Below are 20,680 nucleotides of genomic sequence, written 5' to 3'. Positions count from 1 at the left end.
CCTCCATAGCTTTCCTTCTCCTTTAAGGCATAAAAAAGTAATGGGTCTGGTCACAAGCTTTGTATTATGACTCTACCTTGCACCTTGTACACATCATATCTCCTCTGGTTTTGTAATAACAAATGGAGGGAGGAGTGAAATTTAGGGTAAAGTCTAGGGATTTCACATTTCTGTCAATAATTTGCTTGTTTGTTCTTAGGTCAGCCTGTTTGTCACAGCCAGACACACGGAGAAGGCTTAGTAAAGCCATTCAATACAACTTTTATTCTTCACATACTTAAAAGGGACACATTGAAACTTTTATTGTTATTCTGAAATGTGACGTTGTCGCACATTGAAATTAGAGTGCTCTTGTACATTCATTAGCTTTATATGGTATGCCAGCACAACACTGGCTAATGATACCACAGAATGCTTAATGGGTGTTTTTTTTTTGTTTTTTTTTAATGACTGCCAGTGCCTACTGCTAATGTGAAGAAACTAAGTGCTGAATTATGCTGATGATGCTATTTAATAAACTCTTATCTACAGATCCATTAAATATTTAATCATTTGAATTATTAATCTCTATTATGTAGGCATAATTAAAGGAGAGCAAAATCCATTTAAAGGAGAAGGAAAGGCTACAATTAAGAAAGCTTGATCAGAAAAGTCTACATAAATACAACAGTAAACCCTCAAAGTAATGCTGCTCTGAGTACTCTGTCAAAAGAAACACTGCATTTCTTTCTTTCTGTTGTGTACTCATGGGCTTCTGTATCCGACTTCCTTCTTTAAGCTTAAACCTCCAGGGCTAGGGCTTGAGCATGCTCAGTTTGCTCCTCTGCCCCTCCCTGCTGTAATCTGAGCCCATAGCTATGAGCAGCAGGGAGAGGCTCAGGCAGGAAGTTATGTTATAGCAAGCTAATATGGCAGCTGCTATCCTTAACAAACAGAGAGTTTCTAGAGCTGTTTACTCAGGTATGGGAAAGCATTCTGCAGAATAAATATAGTTATATCTTGCACTATTGTGGCTAATCTATTGGCTATGAACTGCTTTGGTAGTGTTCCTTCTCCTTTAAGCAACATTGGTACCCTGCAGACTCCTCCCAAGTGGCAGATCATTTCACTAATGTGCCCAAATATTACTGCTACAGCTACTCGATTCCTGTAATTTAATGTTAATGCTTCAAAGAATGTCGGGCTGAATGGTCGGCCCCCACACATTTTCACCTCACCAAATCTGGCCCTCGTTGCAAAAAGTTTGGGCACCCCTGCAGTAGCTCAACATGGTTGGTGCCACTTGACTGCCACCACCAGGCTCTTTGACCAAAAGTATGTGCAATTTAGTCCTGGTTTCAACTGCTCACGAACCTGGTTGGTGATTGATGCCAATGAGCCTGGGAGAAGGCCTCAATAAGGATATGGTGAATTTTTAAGCAGGGAAAGTATCTGTGTGCTCTGCAGGCAAGCAGACAGGCTTTGGCTCTTGTATTCCCAACCAGGGTTCAGCACTCAGGGCATTCCTTTTATATCAGAAGAAACAATGACATCACTTAATAATTCCTACTCTTATTTATAGAAGTACATTTTATAATCGCATAAACCTTGGAATTCATTAAGAAGGCAATTTTAATTTTTAAAATGTTTTCCCATTAAAGTCCTAAAAATAAAATTTAGAGTTGTGCTTGCATTTCAGTGCATAGTAGGAATACTGTATTTGAATAGTTACACTGAAGTTGAAGAGGTTGAAATAAAGGCCGGCAGGTTAAACACTTGGCCAAGTAAATCCTGCCTACGTTGTAGGTGATACAGTAGTAGGCAGGAAAAATCATCTGAACTTTTTATCTACGTCTCCCCCTGAAACCCTTTTGTACTTAGTTGTAGTATTTAACTAGTATGTTTAATTTTGCACAGTCTAAACAAGTGGATCAGGATGCATTTCATGCATGTTGTACCTGTATAACTATGCATGTGACAAATAAAGAATCTTATCTTATTATATTAAAAAAAAAAAAATGTCACCTATTCTCAAAGATGCCCGTGTGTCATCTGGAGGAATATATATATATATATATATATATATATATATATATATATATATGTATATGTATATGTATATGTATATGTATATATATATATATATATATATATATATATGTATATGTATATATATATATATATATATATATATGTATATGTATATGTATATGTGTATATATATATATATATATATATATATATTTTTTTTATATATATATATATATATATATATATATATATATATATATATATATATATATATATATATATAGACAAATACAAGATTCCTCTGCACTCAACCCATTATCAATATATTTAAGACAGAGACATTTTGTGCATACTGCTACTGAAAAATGCCTTACCCTTTAAACAAAACAGGGATTGTTTGTCCATATATTGCAATATATTTAAGCTGGCCAACTACGTCAAAGTCATCCCATATCTGGCCAGTCCTATGCTCAATTTTCATTTGATTCATTAAGAATTCTATGGTTTCATTATACATTTTATAAAATATATATATATCTCAAAACCACAGCAATGTGGAATTAAACAAAAGTACATATGAACTTCCTCTCCTGCTGAAGACTGCCATTGCTTATTACAGCTGCTACCTTTTATTAGCAATAAGTACTCCAAAGTTCTTCCTCAAACATTTGTCTGTCTTAGGTTTGTCATGCGTGATTATTTATCCACAACTGTGGGTGACAAATCTCCTGAAAATGCGCCTCCATTGGAAATAACGGAAATCGCTGGCAGTAAAAACAACATATCACAAGGTCACCCAAACTTTCCTCCAAGGCAACTTCAGGCGACTTCTGCTCTAAAAGGGGTAGTTCACCTTTAACTTCAAGGGGAATATCACTTTCTACATCAGGGGTGCCCAAAAGGTAGATGGGGATCTACCAGTAGACCTTTAGCTGGTGATCAGTAGATCTCAAGACACTGTCAATAAACAGCTTTTCCATATAATCCTCCTGTTTCTTGCTTTTCTTTCAGATATTTATGTTAAGGTTACATAAGAAATTGTTGATTTTGAATATAGCAATATACATTTTCAGTATTTAAGTAATATTGACATGGAACAGATGCTAACAATTATTTTATGGATGTGGATCATAATGGGACAATATCACTAAAAGTAGACCTCATATTAGTAAAGTATGGGCACTCCTGATCTACATTATACTAAAAGTTAAATGGAAACTATCCGAAAATTAAAATTTAATATAAGCTTCATCATAGTGAAATAAGTAACTTTCTAAATCTTCACTATCCCGTTTCAGCATCTTCCTCTCTTTATTCTGAGACAATCTGCAGTTGGTCCTTATTTATTTTTTGTAGTGTTTCCATTATTTCAAGTTCCAATTTGGAATGACAGCAGCTATCTGATTCTAAGGCCCAATTTATCCTAGCAACCAGGCAGTGGCTTGAATGTGACACAGGAATATAAATAGTAGGGGAAATAACTTGGGGGGGGGGGGGGAAGCAATGCAACGTAGGGGCAGATTTATCAAAATAGGAGATTAGAGCTTGCCGCAAAAACAAAACTCACTTCCTATTCATTCCTATGGGATTTTTTTAGAAGTGTGTTTATCACTGGGTGAATGGAACAGTTCGACAAATACAAGAGTCCTCTGTACTGAACACATTATCAATATAGTTAAGACAGAGACATTTTGTGCAAACTGCTACTGAAAAATGTCTTACCCTTTAAACAAAACAGGGATTGTTTGTCCATATATTGCAATATATTTGAGCTGACCAACTACGTCAAAGTCATCCCATATCTGGCCAGTCCTACGCTTAATTTTCATGATTCATTAAGAATTCAATTGCTTCATTATACATTTTACAAAGGGACTAAGTTTTACCTGCAACTTACTTGCTGCTTTCAAAGTAAAACTCCCAAACTTGGCTGCCCTTTTATTAGACACCAGTGGGATCACATGCAGGCCTGGACTGGGAGTCAAAATAGGCCCTGCCATTCCAAGTACACAGAGGCCCAAATAGCCCCCTACCAGCCCACTATATGGTAAATTTCTATGGAACCATACAGCAGCCCCTCTGGCATTTGCCAGAACCCACAGATTGCCAGTCCGGGCTTGATCACATGACTGTAGCTGTTCCCATTCCCTTGTTTGAATGGAACAGTTCACCATTTGATAAATACACTTCTAAAAATCCCATGGTAACAAACAGAAAGTGTGAGAGTTATTTTACCCATTTATTGTCACTTTGTGCCATCAGTACCCACATGCAAAATTCACCAAATGCCTTTTGAATAGCAATGCTTTCTTATTCTTATCTTCAAGTGTAACGTGTATTGATCTTCCTCTTGATGTGACTGTGTGTTTCCTTTCTTCCAAAAAGGAGCAGTTGTCATGCTTTAACAGATTTTGACTATTTTTCTTTATAAAAGAGCATTATATGGTGGACCCTACCTGAAATCAAGCTTGAAACAAATTTCCATGGGTTCAGAGAAATGTATGCTCCTTGTGTAATGTAGTGCTTTTGTGTTCTACAGTGTCCTGATGGGAAAAGGCTGGAAGGCTTATCCAAACAATTAGACTGGGATGCACGCAAGATCCAGAGATGGTTCAGACATAGGCGGAATCAGGACAAGCCAAGCACATTAACAAAATTTTGTGAGAGCATGTAAGTAAATGTATAAATAGACACATACACTGCATTCATAAACCTTTCCTGCAAGAGTCCTGATGCTCTTTGCCCTCTTACAAGGCATTTGCTTTTGTTTTGTCACCAGGGCAGGTAAAATACGCTCAAAATTGCTTTGTGATTCAGAAAGCAGACGTGTTGCCACTGGTTAAAGAATTGTTTAATTCACTGAATGACAAGAGCCTATTTATAAAACTGCCAAAAGACTGTAAAATGTATTACAAGTATGGTATCCGTTATCCAGAAATTGCAGAGAGGCCGTCTCCCATAGACTCCATTTTATCTAAACAATTCAAATGATTTCTCTGTAATAATAAAATAGTAGCTTGTACTTGATCACTTTAAGATATAGCCAGGTAGTACCCAAGTGTGTGGATGTTTGTTTTTTTTTTTTTTTAATTCTTTCTGTTACCAGCTCATTTCTTCATTTGTTTCCCTGTCAGGTGGAGGTTTACATTTTACCTGTATATATTTTGCTATGGAATACGTTTTCTTTGGTCGGTAAGTAAGATGATTATTTAACTACGTTGCAGGATCCTTGAACACAAAATGCTGTGCTTTATTTTATTTTTTTTTTACTAGTCTTTTGTACCCTAGATTTCTATGGTTGGTTCCGTGTAAACATTTCAGGGGTTGAAGCTAATTGTTTCTGGGTTTCTTGCAATATCCCGAAGCTTTCGCGTGAAAATTCAGAAAAAAACGTGAAAATCGGATGGAAAAATCTGAAGAAATCGTGAAAATCTGTTTTTTTCCCCCCAAAAAAAAATTCGGGAAAATTTAATAATAAATAAGCCTTAAAACCCTGAGCGGAGTTTGTAGCAGAAGATATTGAGATAAATTCGGACTTTGATAAATAACCCCCTAAATGTTCATTAATTTAAAACACTTCCATTTCTTAGTATTACTGTTACTTTACAACCATCACTTTTTTTGAGTAATAGCTTCGTGGTAGTGTTGATGGCTGTCATTGGCAGCGGGTTTCATTCACCCTTTGTTACTAGAAAGTTCACTAGCTGAAGGATAGATGCTTTTAGTTGCATTTACAGACATGAGACAGGTTATAAAGCCTTGTAACTGAAACCACTTTTGCGTTGTTAGGGGGTCACTGATCCCAGAAACCACATAGCTGTAAAACTGTTAAAAGTTCAGTGTTCTTTCATGTCTGCATATCTTGTATGACACGTGATGTTTGTGTGTGTTTTACAGCCCTTACAAAGCAGCATGTAATGAGAAAAGCACCAAAGGGAGTGGACTGATTGACATTAAAAAGGGAACTTGCAGTAGATTTATAGAAGAAGAGGGTGGGAAAAGCTATAGACCTCCAGCTATGGTTGACTCTGCAGTGGCTTTGGGAGGGTGTTGGGATTTGTAGTCCAGCTATAGATCTGAATGCTGCTATGGATATTTCTGCATGTCTCCTTCCCACACAGCCACACACAGATTCCCACATTCCCTAACTGTTCCATAGCCGTGCCCAAAGTTATAGCCTCTGATACGGTCAATTCACCTTACAGTGCTGTATCCAATCACTCCTCTTCAGCTGAGTTCTTCTGCTTGTTAAATATACAAAGCAACTCTCTAAGCACTAATTGTAATAGTATACTAAGTGTCTTCCCTGTCATTGAGCTGTGTCCTGGTTGTCTCTAATAACCATGGTCATTTATTATTATAATGTATGCTATTGTAGACAGGAGCATTCTAAAGCAATTTGAATTCGTCTAGCAGCTCTCCACTTGAATGGCTATATTCTTGCAAGAGGCCCACTTAGAAGAGAGCCGGAATGGAAAGATCAGCAATAAGTAATAATAATTATAATTCTTTAGGATTTTAGCTGCCTGGAACCCCTGCAGCCAGATTGCATCTTTAATTTTAGGCTGGAGGAAGGCAGAGCTGAAAGGCGGATGTATTAAAGGAACAGTTCAGTGTAAAAATAAAAACTGGTTTAAATAGGCTGTGCAAAATAAAAAAAATTCTAATATAGTTAGTTAGCCAAAAATGTAATGTATAAAGGCTGGAGTGACTGGATGTGTAACATAATAGCCAGAACACTACTTCCTGCTTTTCAGCTCTCTAACTCTGAGTTAGTCAATGACTTGAAAGGGGCCCCATGGGACATACTGTAAATGTTCAGTGAGTTTGCAATTGATCCTTAACATGCAGGTCAGATTGAAAAGCAACAGTTATGACCCACGTGCCCCCCCCCCCAAAGTCACTGATTGGTTACTGCCTGGTAACCAATCAGTGGAAACCAAGAGAGCTGCAAAGCAGGAAGTAGTGTTCTGGCTATTATGTTAGACATCCAATCACTCCAGCCTTTTTAGATCACATTTTTGTGATATAAGAAATATTTTTTTATTTTGCACAGCCTATCTATTTACCCAGTTTTTATTTTTACACTGAACTGTTCCTCTAAAAAAAACCAAAAAAACTGAAGACCAGTTGTAAATTGTCGTATATTAGCACAGACTGCATCTATCTTTTAGAAAACATTAACTTTCCCTTTAATGAGCTAGCATGACTGTTGATTGGATAATAAAGAACTAATGTAGCATTTGATGGAGTGACTATATGATACAGGATTCTGGTTATTCCTGGTTCTCGCCTCTCAGTATCAAAGGTGCAGCAGAAAGTTCATATTATTCTTATATCTTATTCAAACATAATGCAGCAACACGCAGGTGTATTTCAGGAATATTGGCCCTTTACCCCAGTGAGTGCATTTACAAACCGACACTCCACATGTTTGCTGTTCAGTCAGTATATGAAATGCTTTGGAAAGCAACATAGAAACAATTGGCTTTCCTATTCTGAGCAGCTTTTCCAGTAACTACAAAACTGCTAATATTTAATGAACTGTTACTATGTGACTACTTTTGATTTTGCACATCAAACTTGGGCCCTTGATTCACAGCCATCAACTAAGACAAGGACTTTGTCACATGAAAATGTTAACTGTTTCACAAACTATATTGGCCGTGTGCAAGCCTTTATTAACCAGGCCATTAGCTTTCTCCTCCAGCGAGAAATTTGAAGGGATCCCAGGACTGTGCGATAACTCTCTAGTACGATAGCAAAAATCCTCATTAATCAACACAAAATATATAGAGTACGGTACATATTTACCTTAGAAGGGAGATTTGCCTTTAAATAAGTTTTTGCATCATCTAGGGATGCACCGAATTCAGAATTCGCTTAGGGATTCGGCCTTTTTCAGCAGGATTTAGATTCGGCCGAATCCTTCTGCCCAGCCGAACCGAATCCTAATTTGCATATGCAAATTAGTGATGTGGAGGGAAATCATGCGACTTTTTGTCACAAAACAAGGAAGTAAAAAATGTTTTCCCACCCCTAGTTTGAATATGCAAATTAGGATCGGTTCAGTATTCGGCCAGGTCGCGAAAGGTTTGGGAGTTCGGCCGAATTCAAAATAGTGGATTCAGTGCATTCCTAGCATAATTAAATGAACCGGAGTTCTAAGCAACCTTCCAATATCCATTAATCACTTTTACATTTGTAAATGTAATTGCAATTACAAGCAGCATCTTTCTGGTGGTTTATATTCAATTCTGGATTAGACTCCTGAAACTGTTTGGATTGCATTCCTCTTAATTAATTATATCACCTACGTGCATGCTGATTCAATTCTTAGTTTATGGCCCCAACATTACCCTTTCAAGCAGCAACTTCTATATATATATATATATATATATATATATATATATATATATATATATATATATATATATATATATATATATATATATATATATATATATATATATATATATATATATATCTATGGATGGATGGATAGATAGATGCAGAAAAACTGCCTTTCTTGCATATTTACTTGAACATATGAATAACATATTAGAATTGAAATATTCCCGGTTATCAGATGTTATTATAATTCATATATGATGAATCATAAAGAAGTCCTTACATAAGATTCTGCTTTGTTTTTCTTTTCAGACCACATGGTTCTGGGATACACGACAGTGCTGGTATAATTATCCTTATCAGGTACATTATCTCTAGAGAATATTATTTCTCCACCCTTTTTTTAACTGTTTGCAGAAAAGTATTCCAAAATGTGTTGTTATTATTAAAGGACAAGACTAGCTTAAAACACCAGTAACGGCAAAAATGTTCTAAAAAAAAAAAAAAAAAAATCATACACTACGAAAAAAGTCGGTAACACAAATTAAACTTTAAAATTGCTAAGTCTTTATTAAGAAACAACTTACCGAAAACTCTGCTTTGCTCTCCTCTTTAGAAAAGGCAACAGGGCGACGATCCATCAGCGCTCGATTTCTCCTCCCTAGCTATCTCCTATAAGGAAGGCAGGGAGGAGAAATGGAGTGCCGCACGATGGATTGCCGATCGCCTTTTCTGAAGAGGAGTGCAAGGGGATTTTCGGGAAGTTATTTCTTACCGAAAATACCGACTTTAAAGTTTAAAATGTGTTGGTGTCTTTTTTTTTAGATAGATAGATAGATAGATAGATAGATAGATAGATATTACAGGGCCCCACACCAAATTATATTTCAGGCAAGGGAAGCCATCTACACATGTTGCTCCCTTACCAAACCATTCCATCTGCAATCCCCAGTACTGCTACTGTCCATACCTGTTAAAAAAAAAAAAAAACCTGACATGGAGTTGCAAACCCTGCTGCGCTACTCTGCTTTTATAACTGTTATGGAAGGCACCATATTGGCAATTGCATACTGTGCATTTCATAAGGAGAGACCTGTGCAGGGTATGTATTGTGTACAGATGGCTTTTCCTTGCCCCTTAGCACAATATTATAAAGTGCTGCCTTATTTTCTATATAGAACTAGCAATGGAGACGCCTTATATGTGATACATAGTCCACTCCTTCAGAAAATACTGACCAGAGAAATATTTTTGTTGTCTGTTCATGGAGTCTCTTTGTACAGCTCAGTCAGTGGTCCAGACTGCCATAAACCCACAGATTTTTGGTTGTAGTTTGCTCTTTTGAATTGCCAGCCCTATAGCCCTAAGCAATGTCTTTACAGAAACAGAAGGCAGTCTGTGTAGATAATCCTTTGGGTCAGTTACCCTAATCTGTACTTGTCAAGGTGGGTGATATTATAAAGACATGCCTTGAAGTGAAGTGGTGGAACATTGTATATCTATTCATGCCAGTACAATGGCATTATGGGGCAGATTTATTATGTGGTGTAAAAAAAGAGCGCAATAATTCGCCACACGTGTGTAAAATATGGCGTAAAATGTTGTCACAAAAACACTGTTTTTCTTTGAGCAATTTTTGTTGGAATTTACTTACAAAGGCCTGAAGCAGTGTAAAATAAAGGCGGCAAATCTGGCGTTCGCATGGAGTAAAATAATACACACTTTTATAAATTTGCCAATTATTTTACACAGCTTTTTACGCACTTTTTCTGGCGAATTTTGTTTTACGCAGCATAGTCCCCTATATTTTCCGTATATACCACATTTCTTTTTTTCTTATTCAACTTTTTATTGAAAGAAAATGTTTTACATTTCTGTATATGAGACCGTGTTAATCATTTCTCATATTAATATAATTTATACATTTCCATTGAATGTTTTCATTGGTCAAAATGAATCAGTTAATAGTGCTGCTCCAGTAGAATTCTGCACTGAAATCCATTTCTCAAAAGAGCAAACAGATTTTTTTATATTCAATTTGGAAATCTGACATGGGGCTAGACATTTTGTCAATTTCCCAGCTGCCCCCAGTCATGTGACTTGTGCCTGCACTTTAGGAGAGAAATGCTTTCTGGCAGGCTGCTGTTTTTCCTTCTCAATGTAACTGAATGTGTCTCAGTGTGACATGGGATTTTACTATTGAGTGTTGTTCTTAGATCTACCAGGCAGCTGTTATCTTGTGTTAGGGAGCTGCTATGTGGTTACCTTCCCATTGTTCTTTTGTTTGGCTGCTGGTGGGGAAAAGGGAGGGTTGATATCACTCCAACTTGCAGTACAGCAGTAAAGAGTGATTGAAGTTTATCAGAGCACAAGTCACATGATTTGGGGCAGCTGGGAAATTGACAATATGTCTAGCCCCATGTCAGATTTCAAAATTGAATATAAAAAATCTGTTTGCTCTTTTGAGAAATGGATTTCAGTGCAGAATTCTTATTTTCTATAAATTGCATCCAGAAAAACCACATAGTTGCAAATTTTCCATGTGTATTATTTATTATACCACATTTCTTGACCATTCAGAGAGCTGCTTGGGGGGGGGCAGAATCTGTGATCTTTGTAGCCAGAGCAGACTGCTTTCATTGTACCCTGTGTGTATGTAAGCCTCCTTATGTAACTCCATTGATAAATGCAAGTGTAAGTTTCTACTGAAAGTCTTGTAATTCGGCAGGCTCATCCTTTCCACCCTCTTTTTTTTTTTTCAGCCACTCACTTCAGGGTTGTACTATTATTACATCAAGGAGCTGGCATTCTACTGGTCCCTTATGTTCTCCCAGTTTACAGATATTAAGCGAAAGGTAAGTAAAAGTAACATTGACCAGGTTTTAGTGGCACACATTATAGACCTATAGAATAGATTGATTTATCCACAGGCAACCCATAGGTTCAATATTCCATAGCTTGAAGGGGAACTATGATGAAAAGGAAAATTTAATATAAGCTTCCTCATACTGAAATAAGAAACTTTGTAAATACAATCAATTAAATATTCTGCACTGTTTATGAAATAATAATGTTTATTTTCACTATCCTTCTCTCAGCATCTGTTTCTCTTCATTCAGGAGTTGGGTGTCAGATATTCATTGACAGTTAGATCCAATATATCTAATAGGGGAGGCTTCCTTTCCTAGCAGATGTATTAAAGCTCACTCAAATAACTGATTCCATTACAAACACAATCTAACAAAATAACTGCCTTTTGCACAAATTCTGCATGTAGCGAGACATGATGTCTGCTGATTTTAATAAAGTGAGTTCTAATAAATCTTATAAGCAAAAGGAGCCCCCCTATAATATATAGTGGATCTAACTGTCAATGAATATCTGACACCCAACTGCTGCATGAAGACAGAATGAAGAGAAACAGATGCTGAGAGAGGGATAGTGAACATGAACTTGATTATTTCAACAACAATTCAGAATATTTAACTGATTGCATATAGAAAGTTTCATATTTCAGTAAGATGAAGCTTATATTAAATTTTCGTGATAGTTCCCCTTTAAAGGTCAACTCAAGTCTGATATGAATTTGGCTAGGAATTCTGTATTCTCTTGAATGAACGTGAGGTGGCCATACACTTTATGATCCAAGGTCATCAAACGAGCATCTCTTTCCCTTTTTTCCCCCCTTTTTACCCACTTAAAGGGATACTGTCATGAGAAAAAAATTTTTTTCCAAAATGATTCAGTTAATAGTGCTGCTCCAGCAGAATTCTGCACTGAAATCCATTTCTTAAAAGATCAAACAGATTTTTTTTATATTCAATTTTGAAATCTGACATGGGGCTAGATATATTGTCAATTTCCCAGCTGCACCAAGTCATGTGACTTGTGCTCGGATAAACTTCAATCACTCTTTACTGCTGTACTGCAAGTTGGAGTGATATCACCCCCCTCCCTTTTCCCCCCAGCAGCCAAACAGAACAATGGGAAGGTAACCAGATAGCAGCTCCCTAACACAAGATAACAGCTGCCTGGACAGTGTTTACTAGTAGTCTAAGAAATTCCAAGGTGCAGTTTCAGAAGTGGCTTGTTCTGCAGGAGCAGTGGTATTGGAGCCTCACCATTACAATGCCCAATGCTGTCTTGTAGTGCATCAGCTGTCTGAGAAGATAAATCTAGGTTTATGCAAGTCTAAAGGAGCAAGCTCACGTGGCCTTTGCAGCACTAAATCTGTGGCATGTGAGAACTTGCACTTAAATGAATATATTCTGTTTATGTGCACATGTAGGAAGCCTCCCCTGTCCTTGATGGAGAGGTTAATCTATTGTGCTAGGGCCAAACAGCTGCCTGGGAAGGGTGAGCGGCAGCCATGTATATACAAAGTTCTTTATGTCTACCAGGGAGGGGTAGAAACCAGTAAGACCATCCATTAATTTAAACAATGAAACTCTATAGAACAGAACACAAATTCAGTTCAAGTCCTTTTAAATTTGGTTTATGTTGGTTAGATTAAGGTGCCCTTTAAGGGCAGAGACGCACACTGCTATTTCGGGAGATTAGTCACCCAGCGACAAATCGCTTCTTCTTCGGGCTACTAATCTCCCCGAACTGCCTTCCCGCCGGCTAGAATGTAAATCTCCGGCGGGGTGGCACTCTAAATCACTGTACCAATTTTCCACCCCTGCTCATAGTCTCATGTATTCCCATTTGCTACTAGACTTTAGACTCATTTGAGCTTGGCCATCCTTACCTGTTGTGCAACAGTAATATCTGCATTTCTCTCGTTGTACTGCACAGTATAATGTGCTGCTCCTTGGCAAATACAATATAATAATAATCTTAGGAGCCAACTGTACAGAGCATGGTCATAGATTGCATTACACAATAACAGCCATATAAACATCCTTAGCCAGTATTGTGTTTAAACATGGCTTCCCTGCCTGACGGAGAGCAATGGAATGAATAACAGAAGGATCGCAGCATGACTGCCCTGTACAAAGCCATTATAACAGTGTATTCACACACTACATATAATAAGCTCATTATAATTGACATGTATACACAAGATCCACAATATCTTCAAATTTAATCCTTATAATCAGTGCGCGAAACTTGTGTATTATTATAATAAATAAAATACCACCTGTTGTAATGTATGAGCATATTAGAAGTCACAGCGAAGTTCCATGGCCTGTATACAAGCACTGAGCCTTTATATGATCATGGAACACCTCTGTTATTATATCCCTATATTTTACTTAATACTTCCATGTTATTCACTGTATAATGCAAATTATTGCCTGTGTAATTGTCTCTGCCATATAATCACAAAGTGACAATGTGTTCTTAGATTGTTTACAGCTGGCCCCATGTCCAAAACCTACGTTTCAGCTAAATCTGAACTCAAATATTGACACATTCCTGTTGCGCTTGACTTCTGCATTGCACACCTACACCACAACTTTTCCTGTAAGTGTGCGCCACCATTCCGGGAGCTTCAGTGAAACCAGCAGCTGTTGGCTTTACTCTGCGTGCGATGATGCTCAACTAGAGTTTTTTCAAAACACATCAGTTAATAGTGCTGCTCCAGCAGAATTCTGCACTGAAATCCATTTCTCAAAAGAGCAAACAGATGTTTTTTATATTTAATTTTGAAATCTGACATGGGGCTAGACATATTGTTTGTTTCCCAGCTGCCCCATGTCATATGACTTGTGCTCTGATAAACTTCAGTCACTCTTTACTGCCGTACTGCAAGTGGAGTGATATCACCCCCTCCGTCCCCCAGCAGTCTTAACAAACGAACAATGGGAAAGTAACCAGATAGCCGCTCCCTAAAGGTCTCCCATATACGAGCCAATAAAAGCTGCCGACAGACAGAGTCGACAGCTTATTGGCCCATGCGTGGGGCCAACCGACGGGCTTCCCCGATCGATAGTCGGCCAGACCTCAATCTGCAGGTCCCTGGGGCCCACGATTGGATCAGCCCGATATCGCCCATCTCCACCTATGTGGACATATCGGGGTTAGTCGCCAATTGAGCGGATCTCTACGTCTATGTCCACCTTTACACAAGATAACAGCTGCCTGATAGAGCTAAGAACAGCACTCAATAGTAAAATCCAGGTCCCACTGCGACACATTCAGTTACATTGAGTAGGAAAATCAACAGCCTGCCAGAAAGCAGTTCTATCCTAAAGTGCTGGCTCTTTCTGAAAGCACATGACCAGGCAAAATGACCTGAAATGGCTGCCTACACACCAATATTACAACTAAAAAATATATACTTGCTAGTTCAGGAATTAAATTTTATATTGTAGAGGGAATTATTTGCAGTGTTAACAGTGTCATTTAAACGACACCATCCCTTTAAGTTACTTTGTGGCAGGATGAAGTTGCTGGGCTGTATTGTAATCATGCAGGGAAGCCATATTCATGTCAAACAGTGTTATTGTTGCAAGCCTAAAACCATTGAACCGGGCAACTGAGCTTGTAACCACTCTTGCTGTGTCCTCTAAGCTGAATGAAAGTTAATGGACAAAAAACTCTTATTACCACAGCCCAGTGCTCATGTCCAATTAGTAATTGCATTCATTATGCTTCTCATTATAAAAGCATCACTCTTTGACTGAAATCTGTAATTATCTGCCTGCCTTCTACACGCTCTAATGTAGCTTGTGATTTCTTAGACCACAATTAGTGGCAGATACTAATAATTGCAAGGAACTTTCTGGGCAATCTCTCTGCTTGCTGAATTGCCATGGATGCGTTACAGTTGTAAAATGTCCTACGTATAAATACAGGTATGGGACCTGTTATCCAGAATGCTCGGGACCTTTTACAGGTCTTTCCGTAATTTGAATCTTCAGATCTTAAGTGTACTGGAAAATCATGTAAACGTTAAGGGGCAGATTTATCAAGGGTCGAATTTCGAATTCATGGGAGTTTTTGAAAACTCCCATAACCTCGAAATTCGACCAGTCGAAATTTATTTTTTAAAAAAAAAAATCTAATTTTTTTAAACTTGGGTGAGTAGAATTGACCTGAAAACTTGAATTGATCCCAGGACACCTCCCATTGACTAAAACAGCAATTCGGCAGGTTTTAGGTGGCAAATAGTTCTTAAAGGACTGATAAATCTCTAAAATCGAATTTGATTTTTTTTTTATAAAAACTCTAATTGAATTTTAACAATTCCCTAGTTGAATTTGACCGTTTGGGCCATAAAAATGTGAAAATTCGAATTTTCAATTCAACCCTTAATAAATCTGCCCCTAAATAAACCCAATAGGCTGGTTTTGCTTCCAATAAAGATTAATTATATCTTAGTTTGGATCAAGTACAAGGAACTTTTTTATTATTACCGAGAAAAAGGAAATCATTTTTAATGGAGTCTGTGGGAGACAACCTTTCCGTAATTCGGAGCATTTGGATAATGGGTTTTCCGGTTAATGGATCCCATAACTGTATATTAAAAATGCATTGTGTAAATGTTTAGTTAATGGATATATACTCTATCCACATGCAGGGCAGTGCTCCGTGCGGCTTTTAGTGTTATTTTGGCTCAGTTCATTACACTGTCTAATGGAATCTTATCCCATTGATGTAGGCAATCTGATTTGTATTATAGGGTAGATTTTCTTTTTCTTTTTTTTACATTCCAGAAATGTCTTTCTCTCTTGCAGGATTTCCTGATCATGTTTATTCATCATTTGGCCACAGTTGGCCTAATCTCTTTTTCCTATGTGAATAACATGGTGCGTGTTGGGACCCTGGTCATGTGCTTGCACGATGCTTCTGATTTTTTGCTAGAGGTAAGTTTTCACTAATGAACTATAGAATATGGCAGAAATTAGTGATATGCTGACTGGTCTTAATACCCACAGATCAGGCAAGTTTAGGCTGAAGTCAGTGTATCTAGATATGGTTTGGGTCCAGTGTGAGTTACTGTTCACCAGCTGCACAACACATTTGAATTATTTCATTAAAAGGGAGTCGGCCTTTCCATAATTCGGAGCTTTCTGGATAATGGGTTTCCGGATAACTGATCCCATATCTATAGTAAATATGTAGTAGCCCTGTGGAGAGAACCTCACCAACCTGAAAAAGTATGTTCAGAACAATTCCTATTCATTGTATTGAACAAGGAGGTATACTGCCCCTTTAAAGGAACAGTTCAGTATAAAAATAAAAACTTGGTAAATAGATAGACTGTGCAAAATAAAACATGTTTCTAATATAGTTAGTTAGTCAAAAATGTAATGTATAAAGGCTGGAGTGTAACATAATAGCCTGAACACGACTTCCTGCTTAACAGCGCTCTAACTCTGAGTTAGTCAGTGACTATAAGGGGGGCCACATGGGACATATCTGTTCAGTGAGTTTGCAATTGATCCTCAGCATTCTGCTCAGATTCAAAAGCAACAGATCTGAACCATGTGTCTCCCCCTCAAGTCACTGATTGGTTACTGCCTGGTAACCAGTGGAAACCAAGAGAGCTCAAAAGCAGGAAGTAGTGTTCTGGCTATTATGTTAGACATCCAGTCACTCCAGCCTTTATACATTACATTTTTGGCTAACTATATTAGATACATTATTTATTTTGCACAGCCTATCTATTTACCCAGTTTTTATTTTCACACTGAACTGTTCCTTTAAGGGTAATTGCCCATGGGTTGATTCCAGGGTTTTGATCTCCTGAACATTTTTCCTGCTGGGCAACTGGATGATAAAACATTTCAGAATCACCCTCCGTTTCTGGGAAATCTCCTGCACCAATGATTTAACCTGTGAAAATGCTCAGAACCACCAATGTGCAATTGCCCTTACTGGTACAGGTGTGGGTCCTGTTGTCCAGAATACTCGGGACCTGTTATCCAGAATGTTTGGGATATGGGCTTTTTCAGGATAATGGATCTTTCTGTGATTTGTATCTTCATACCTTTAAGTCTACTAGAAAATCATGTAAACATTAAATAAACCCAATAGGTTTGTTTTTCTTCCAATAAGGATTAATTATATCTTAGTTTGGATCAAGTACAAGCTACTGTTTTATTATTACAGAGAAAAAGGAAATCATTTTTACAAATTTGGGAGACGAAATTCGGGGATTTCTGGATAATGGCTTTTCAGATAACTGATCTAATATTTGTACTGTGTTCATTGTTTTTTCTGTCACACATAAGACATGTCCTCTTGAATATTCAGACAAATCATTTTTATTTTCTTTTTCTCCCCAAAGGCAGCAAAACTGACAAACTATGCAAAATTCCAGCGTTTGTGTGACTCTTTCTTCATGTTCTTCGCACTTGTGTTTGTTACAACACGACTTATTATTTTCCCCTTATGGTAAGTTCTCATGGGTTTGTTGTTTAAAGGGCATGTAAAGGCAAAAAAATAAAATCCCATTTTTACTTTCTTTAAAAAAAAAAAAAAAAACCTATTTCCATTATACGTTAATTAAAAAATGTGTACCGTTTTTATAAGAAACCTGACTGTATAAAGTGAAATTTTCCCTTCATTTACTGCTGTGGATAGGAATTATCATACGGTCCCTAACTGCTCTGCAGGGAAACAATCATACTTATGAACAGCAGGGGGAGCCCCCGCCTTACCTCCCGGCCATACAGAACTCAGGCAGCTTTGTTTGTTTCCCTGTAGAGCAGTCGGCGACTGTGTAGAAATTTGTATTGGATTTTATTTTTGCCTTTACATCCCCTTTACTGTTTCCAACTCCAGCTGCAGGAACAAAGATCATGGAGCCAGGTTTAAACAGATAAACTGGGATTCTATTTGGAGGATTATTTTGCTGCAGCCACTGGTTGGAGTTGGAAAAAGTTTGTATTAAACAATACAAAAACTCTAAAATCCACATTAGATTACATGACAACACAGGACCCAGTGCAGTCTGCATATTCTGATTATTAATCAATCTTGCTGTATCGGCTTTATGATGACCCCTAAGCAGCCCAGACCACACTGAGCATGTGCACAGTCTTGGTCTTGCAAAGATGTTTAACAAGTTACAAGATGGTGACTTTGAATAGCATAAATCATTTGTTTGATTAGGCTTGTGGTGCAGTAAGTTCATGTTTATGTTTAGTATACAAAATACAGCATTTCTTATTCTATTTTAGTGCCATCTTACTGTAAAAACAGCTTCATATAGCATTCGCCTGGAAACACTATGGCTATACTGCTTGTCATGCAGAATCCCTTTTATTACCCCGGAACAAAAATGTGCCAGTTATTTGTAATAAAGAAAATGAAGGGTTCAATTCACTACATTTGTTCTGTTTTTTACCCTTGTGTGGCAGTTTACTTCTTGGGGTTTCACTTGCCTATCTGTAGAGTCCTCCTGACTATTTCGTTTGAGGCCCCTTGCAGACCAACATTGGGGAATGAAAACGGCTATAGCTATTAAAGGGGCTGTTCACCTTTTGAGTTAACTTTTAGTATGATGTAAAGAGTGATTGTAGCCTTACAGAGCATTTGTTTTTAGATGGGATTGGTGACCCCATTTGAAAACTGGAAAGAGTTGGAAGAAGAAGGCAAATGCTATATATATAGTAGTTGCTTACAATTATGACTTCATTCATTATGCGTCTTTTTTTCAGTGCATTAATATTTGTTTTTTTTAATTACAGGATCTTGAACACCACAATGTTCGAGAGCTGGGACCTTATTGGTCCATATCCTTCGTGGTGGCTGTTTAATGGTCTCCTCCTGGTCCTGCAGATTCTTCACATCGTATGGTCTTACCTCATACTTCGCATCGCATACAAGGCTTTGGTTAGGGGAAAGGTAGGTTTCCTGTTCATAGTGGATTATTTCATTGGTAAACGGACAGACCTATGAGATTTACATGTTAGTTTTCATTTTACATGAGAATGTCTGGCCCTCTCTCTCTCTATTATCTGCATGTTGATTATCGTACAGCTTTCTTTGTTGACCAGTGTAGCCGAGTGCATTATTGATGTTGCTCTTGGTTATATTGGTGCTTGATGAAGTCGACTTGCTGCTATTCCTCCTGGTGATATTGCTGCTTGCCAACTTATACCAAAGTGACGGTTGAACTTCTTATGTCTTTGCGCTCTGCACCTCACTCTTTTTCTCCCTCCTTTTCTCTGTGTCAGGTTGGAACTGGAAAATATCAGCCTTTGTCTGTAAGTTTTACCTGCTGCTACAGCCACTGTTCAGTCCTTCTCCTCTACCTCCCTGTGCATGTTCATTGCCTTCATAATTAACTCTGGTCCAGATTTATCTCGGCTGCACTGCAGTAATAATCCCTACAGCAGACAATTGGAATTATTGTACAGTATGCATGGAATGCGATTTTCCGATAAATCTGGTCCTGTGTCTTCCCTGCACCGTCTTCTAAAATATCACATGCTCTAATAGCTGATCTATTTATGCTCATAACCAGCATCTTCACACACTTATTATTTCAGGAGCCTCTAATAAGGGCATTTAGAAAGCAAAATGCATAGTATTCTAACATAGAATATATGTTTAACATTTAATTGTGCACAGAAAATGTTTGCAGAAAATTTTAATCTGAAGAGAGAGTTCCCCAAAAATGACTTAAAGGAGAACTAAATCCTAAAAATGAATATGGTTAAATTTGCAACAGCCTAAAGTTTCAGCTTGTCAATAGCAGCAATGATCCAGGACTTCAAACATGTCACAGGGGAGTCACCATCTTGGAAAGTGTCTGTGACACTCACATGCTCAGTGGGCTCTGAGCAGCTGTTGAGAAGCTAAGCTTAGGGGTCGTCACTAATTATCCAGCAGAAAATGAGGTTGGCCTGTAATAATATAAGCTGATGCTACAGGGCTGATTATTAAATTCTTATGCTGATTGCACTAGTTTCTATCCTGCCATGTAGTAATTATCTGTATTCATTACTAATCAGCCTTATATTGTGACATTTCTATTCTATGTGTACTGTATATTGTGAGTGAGTCCCTAAGCTCAGTAAGTGACAGCAGCACAGAGCATGTGCAGTGAATCAGCAGAAAAGAAGATGGGGAGCTACTGGGGCATCTTTGGAAACAGAGATCTTTACTGCTAAAGGGTTGTGGTTGCCTTGGGCTGGTAAAGAAGCACAAAACATAATGTACAACATTTCTAGCTACATCTATAGTTGAGCTTTAGTTCTCATTTAAGTGTGTTGTAAGTAGTAGTAATTTAAGTAATGTAATTCACCTGTCTTTTTCTGAATCCAACTATTCCTAATTGGGATCTGTGGCCCCAGTGATCATAAGGGGTATGAATAACACACTGGCTTTAAATGGACCTGTCAGCCAGACACAAAAA

The 20,680-nt window shown here is 37.7% G+C and overlaps 1 protein-coding gene across 2 annotated transcripts in view; it reads left to right on the top strand.

Moving 5' to 3' along the window:
* Positions 1–20,680, top strand: part of cers5.L (ceramide synthase 5 L homeolog) — a 49,163-nt gene that overhangs the window by 18,604 nt on the left and 9,879 nt on the right. Inside the window, exons 3-10 of one of the 2 annotated variants that reach the window (XM_041580923.1) lie at positions 4,550–4,680; positions 5,145–5,202; positions 8,674–8,724; positions 11,124–11,216; positions 16,047–16,175; positions 17,603–17,709; positions 19,008–19,164; positions 19,497–19,526. In XM_041580923.1, the coding sequence (XP_041436857.1) occupies positions 4,550–4,680; positions 5,145–5,202; positions 8,674–8,724; positions 11,124–11,216; positions 16,047–16,175; positions 17,603–17,709; positions 19,008–19,164; positions 19,497–19,526 (756 nt within the window). 2 annotated transcript variants of the gene reach the window in all.

This window comes from Xenopus laevis, chromosome 2L (assembly GCF_017654675.1).
Source record: "Xenopus laevis strain J_2021 chromosome 2L, Xenopus_laevis_v10.1, whole genome shotgun sequence".
In the NCBI taxonomy this organism is placed as follows: Eukaryota; Metazoa; Chordata; class Amphibia; order Anura; family Pipidae; genus Xenopus; species Xenopus laevis.
The sequence above is the reverse complement of the archived record's forward strand: the minus strand, read 5'-3'. Positions and strand labels throughout refer to the sequence as shown.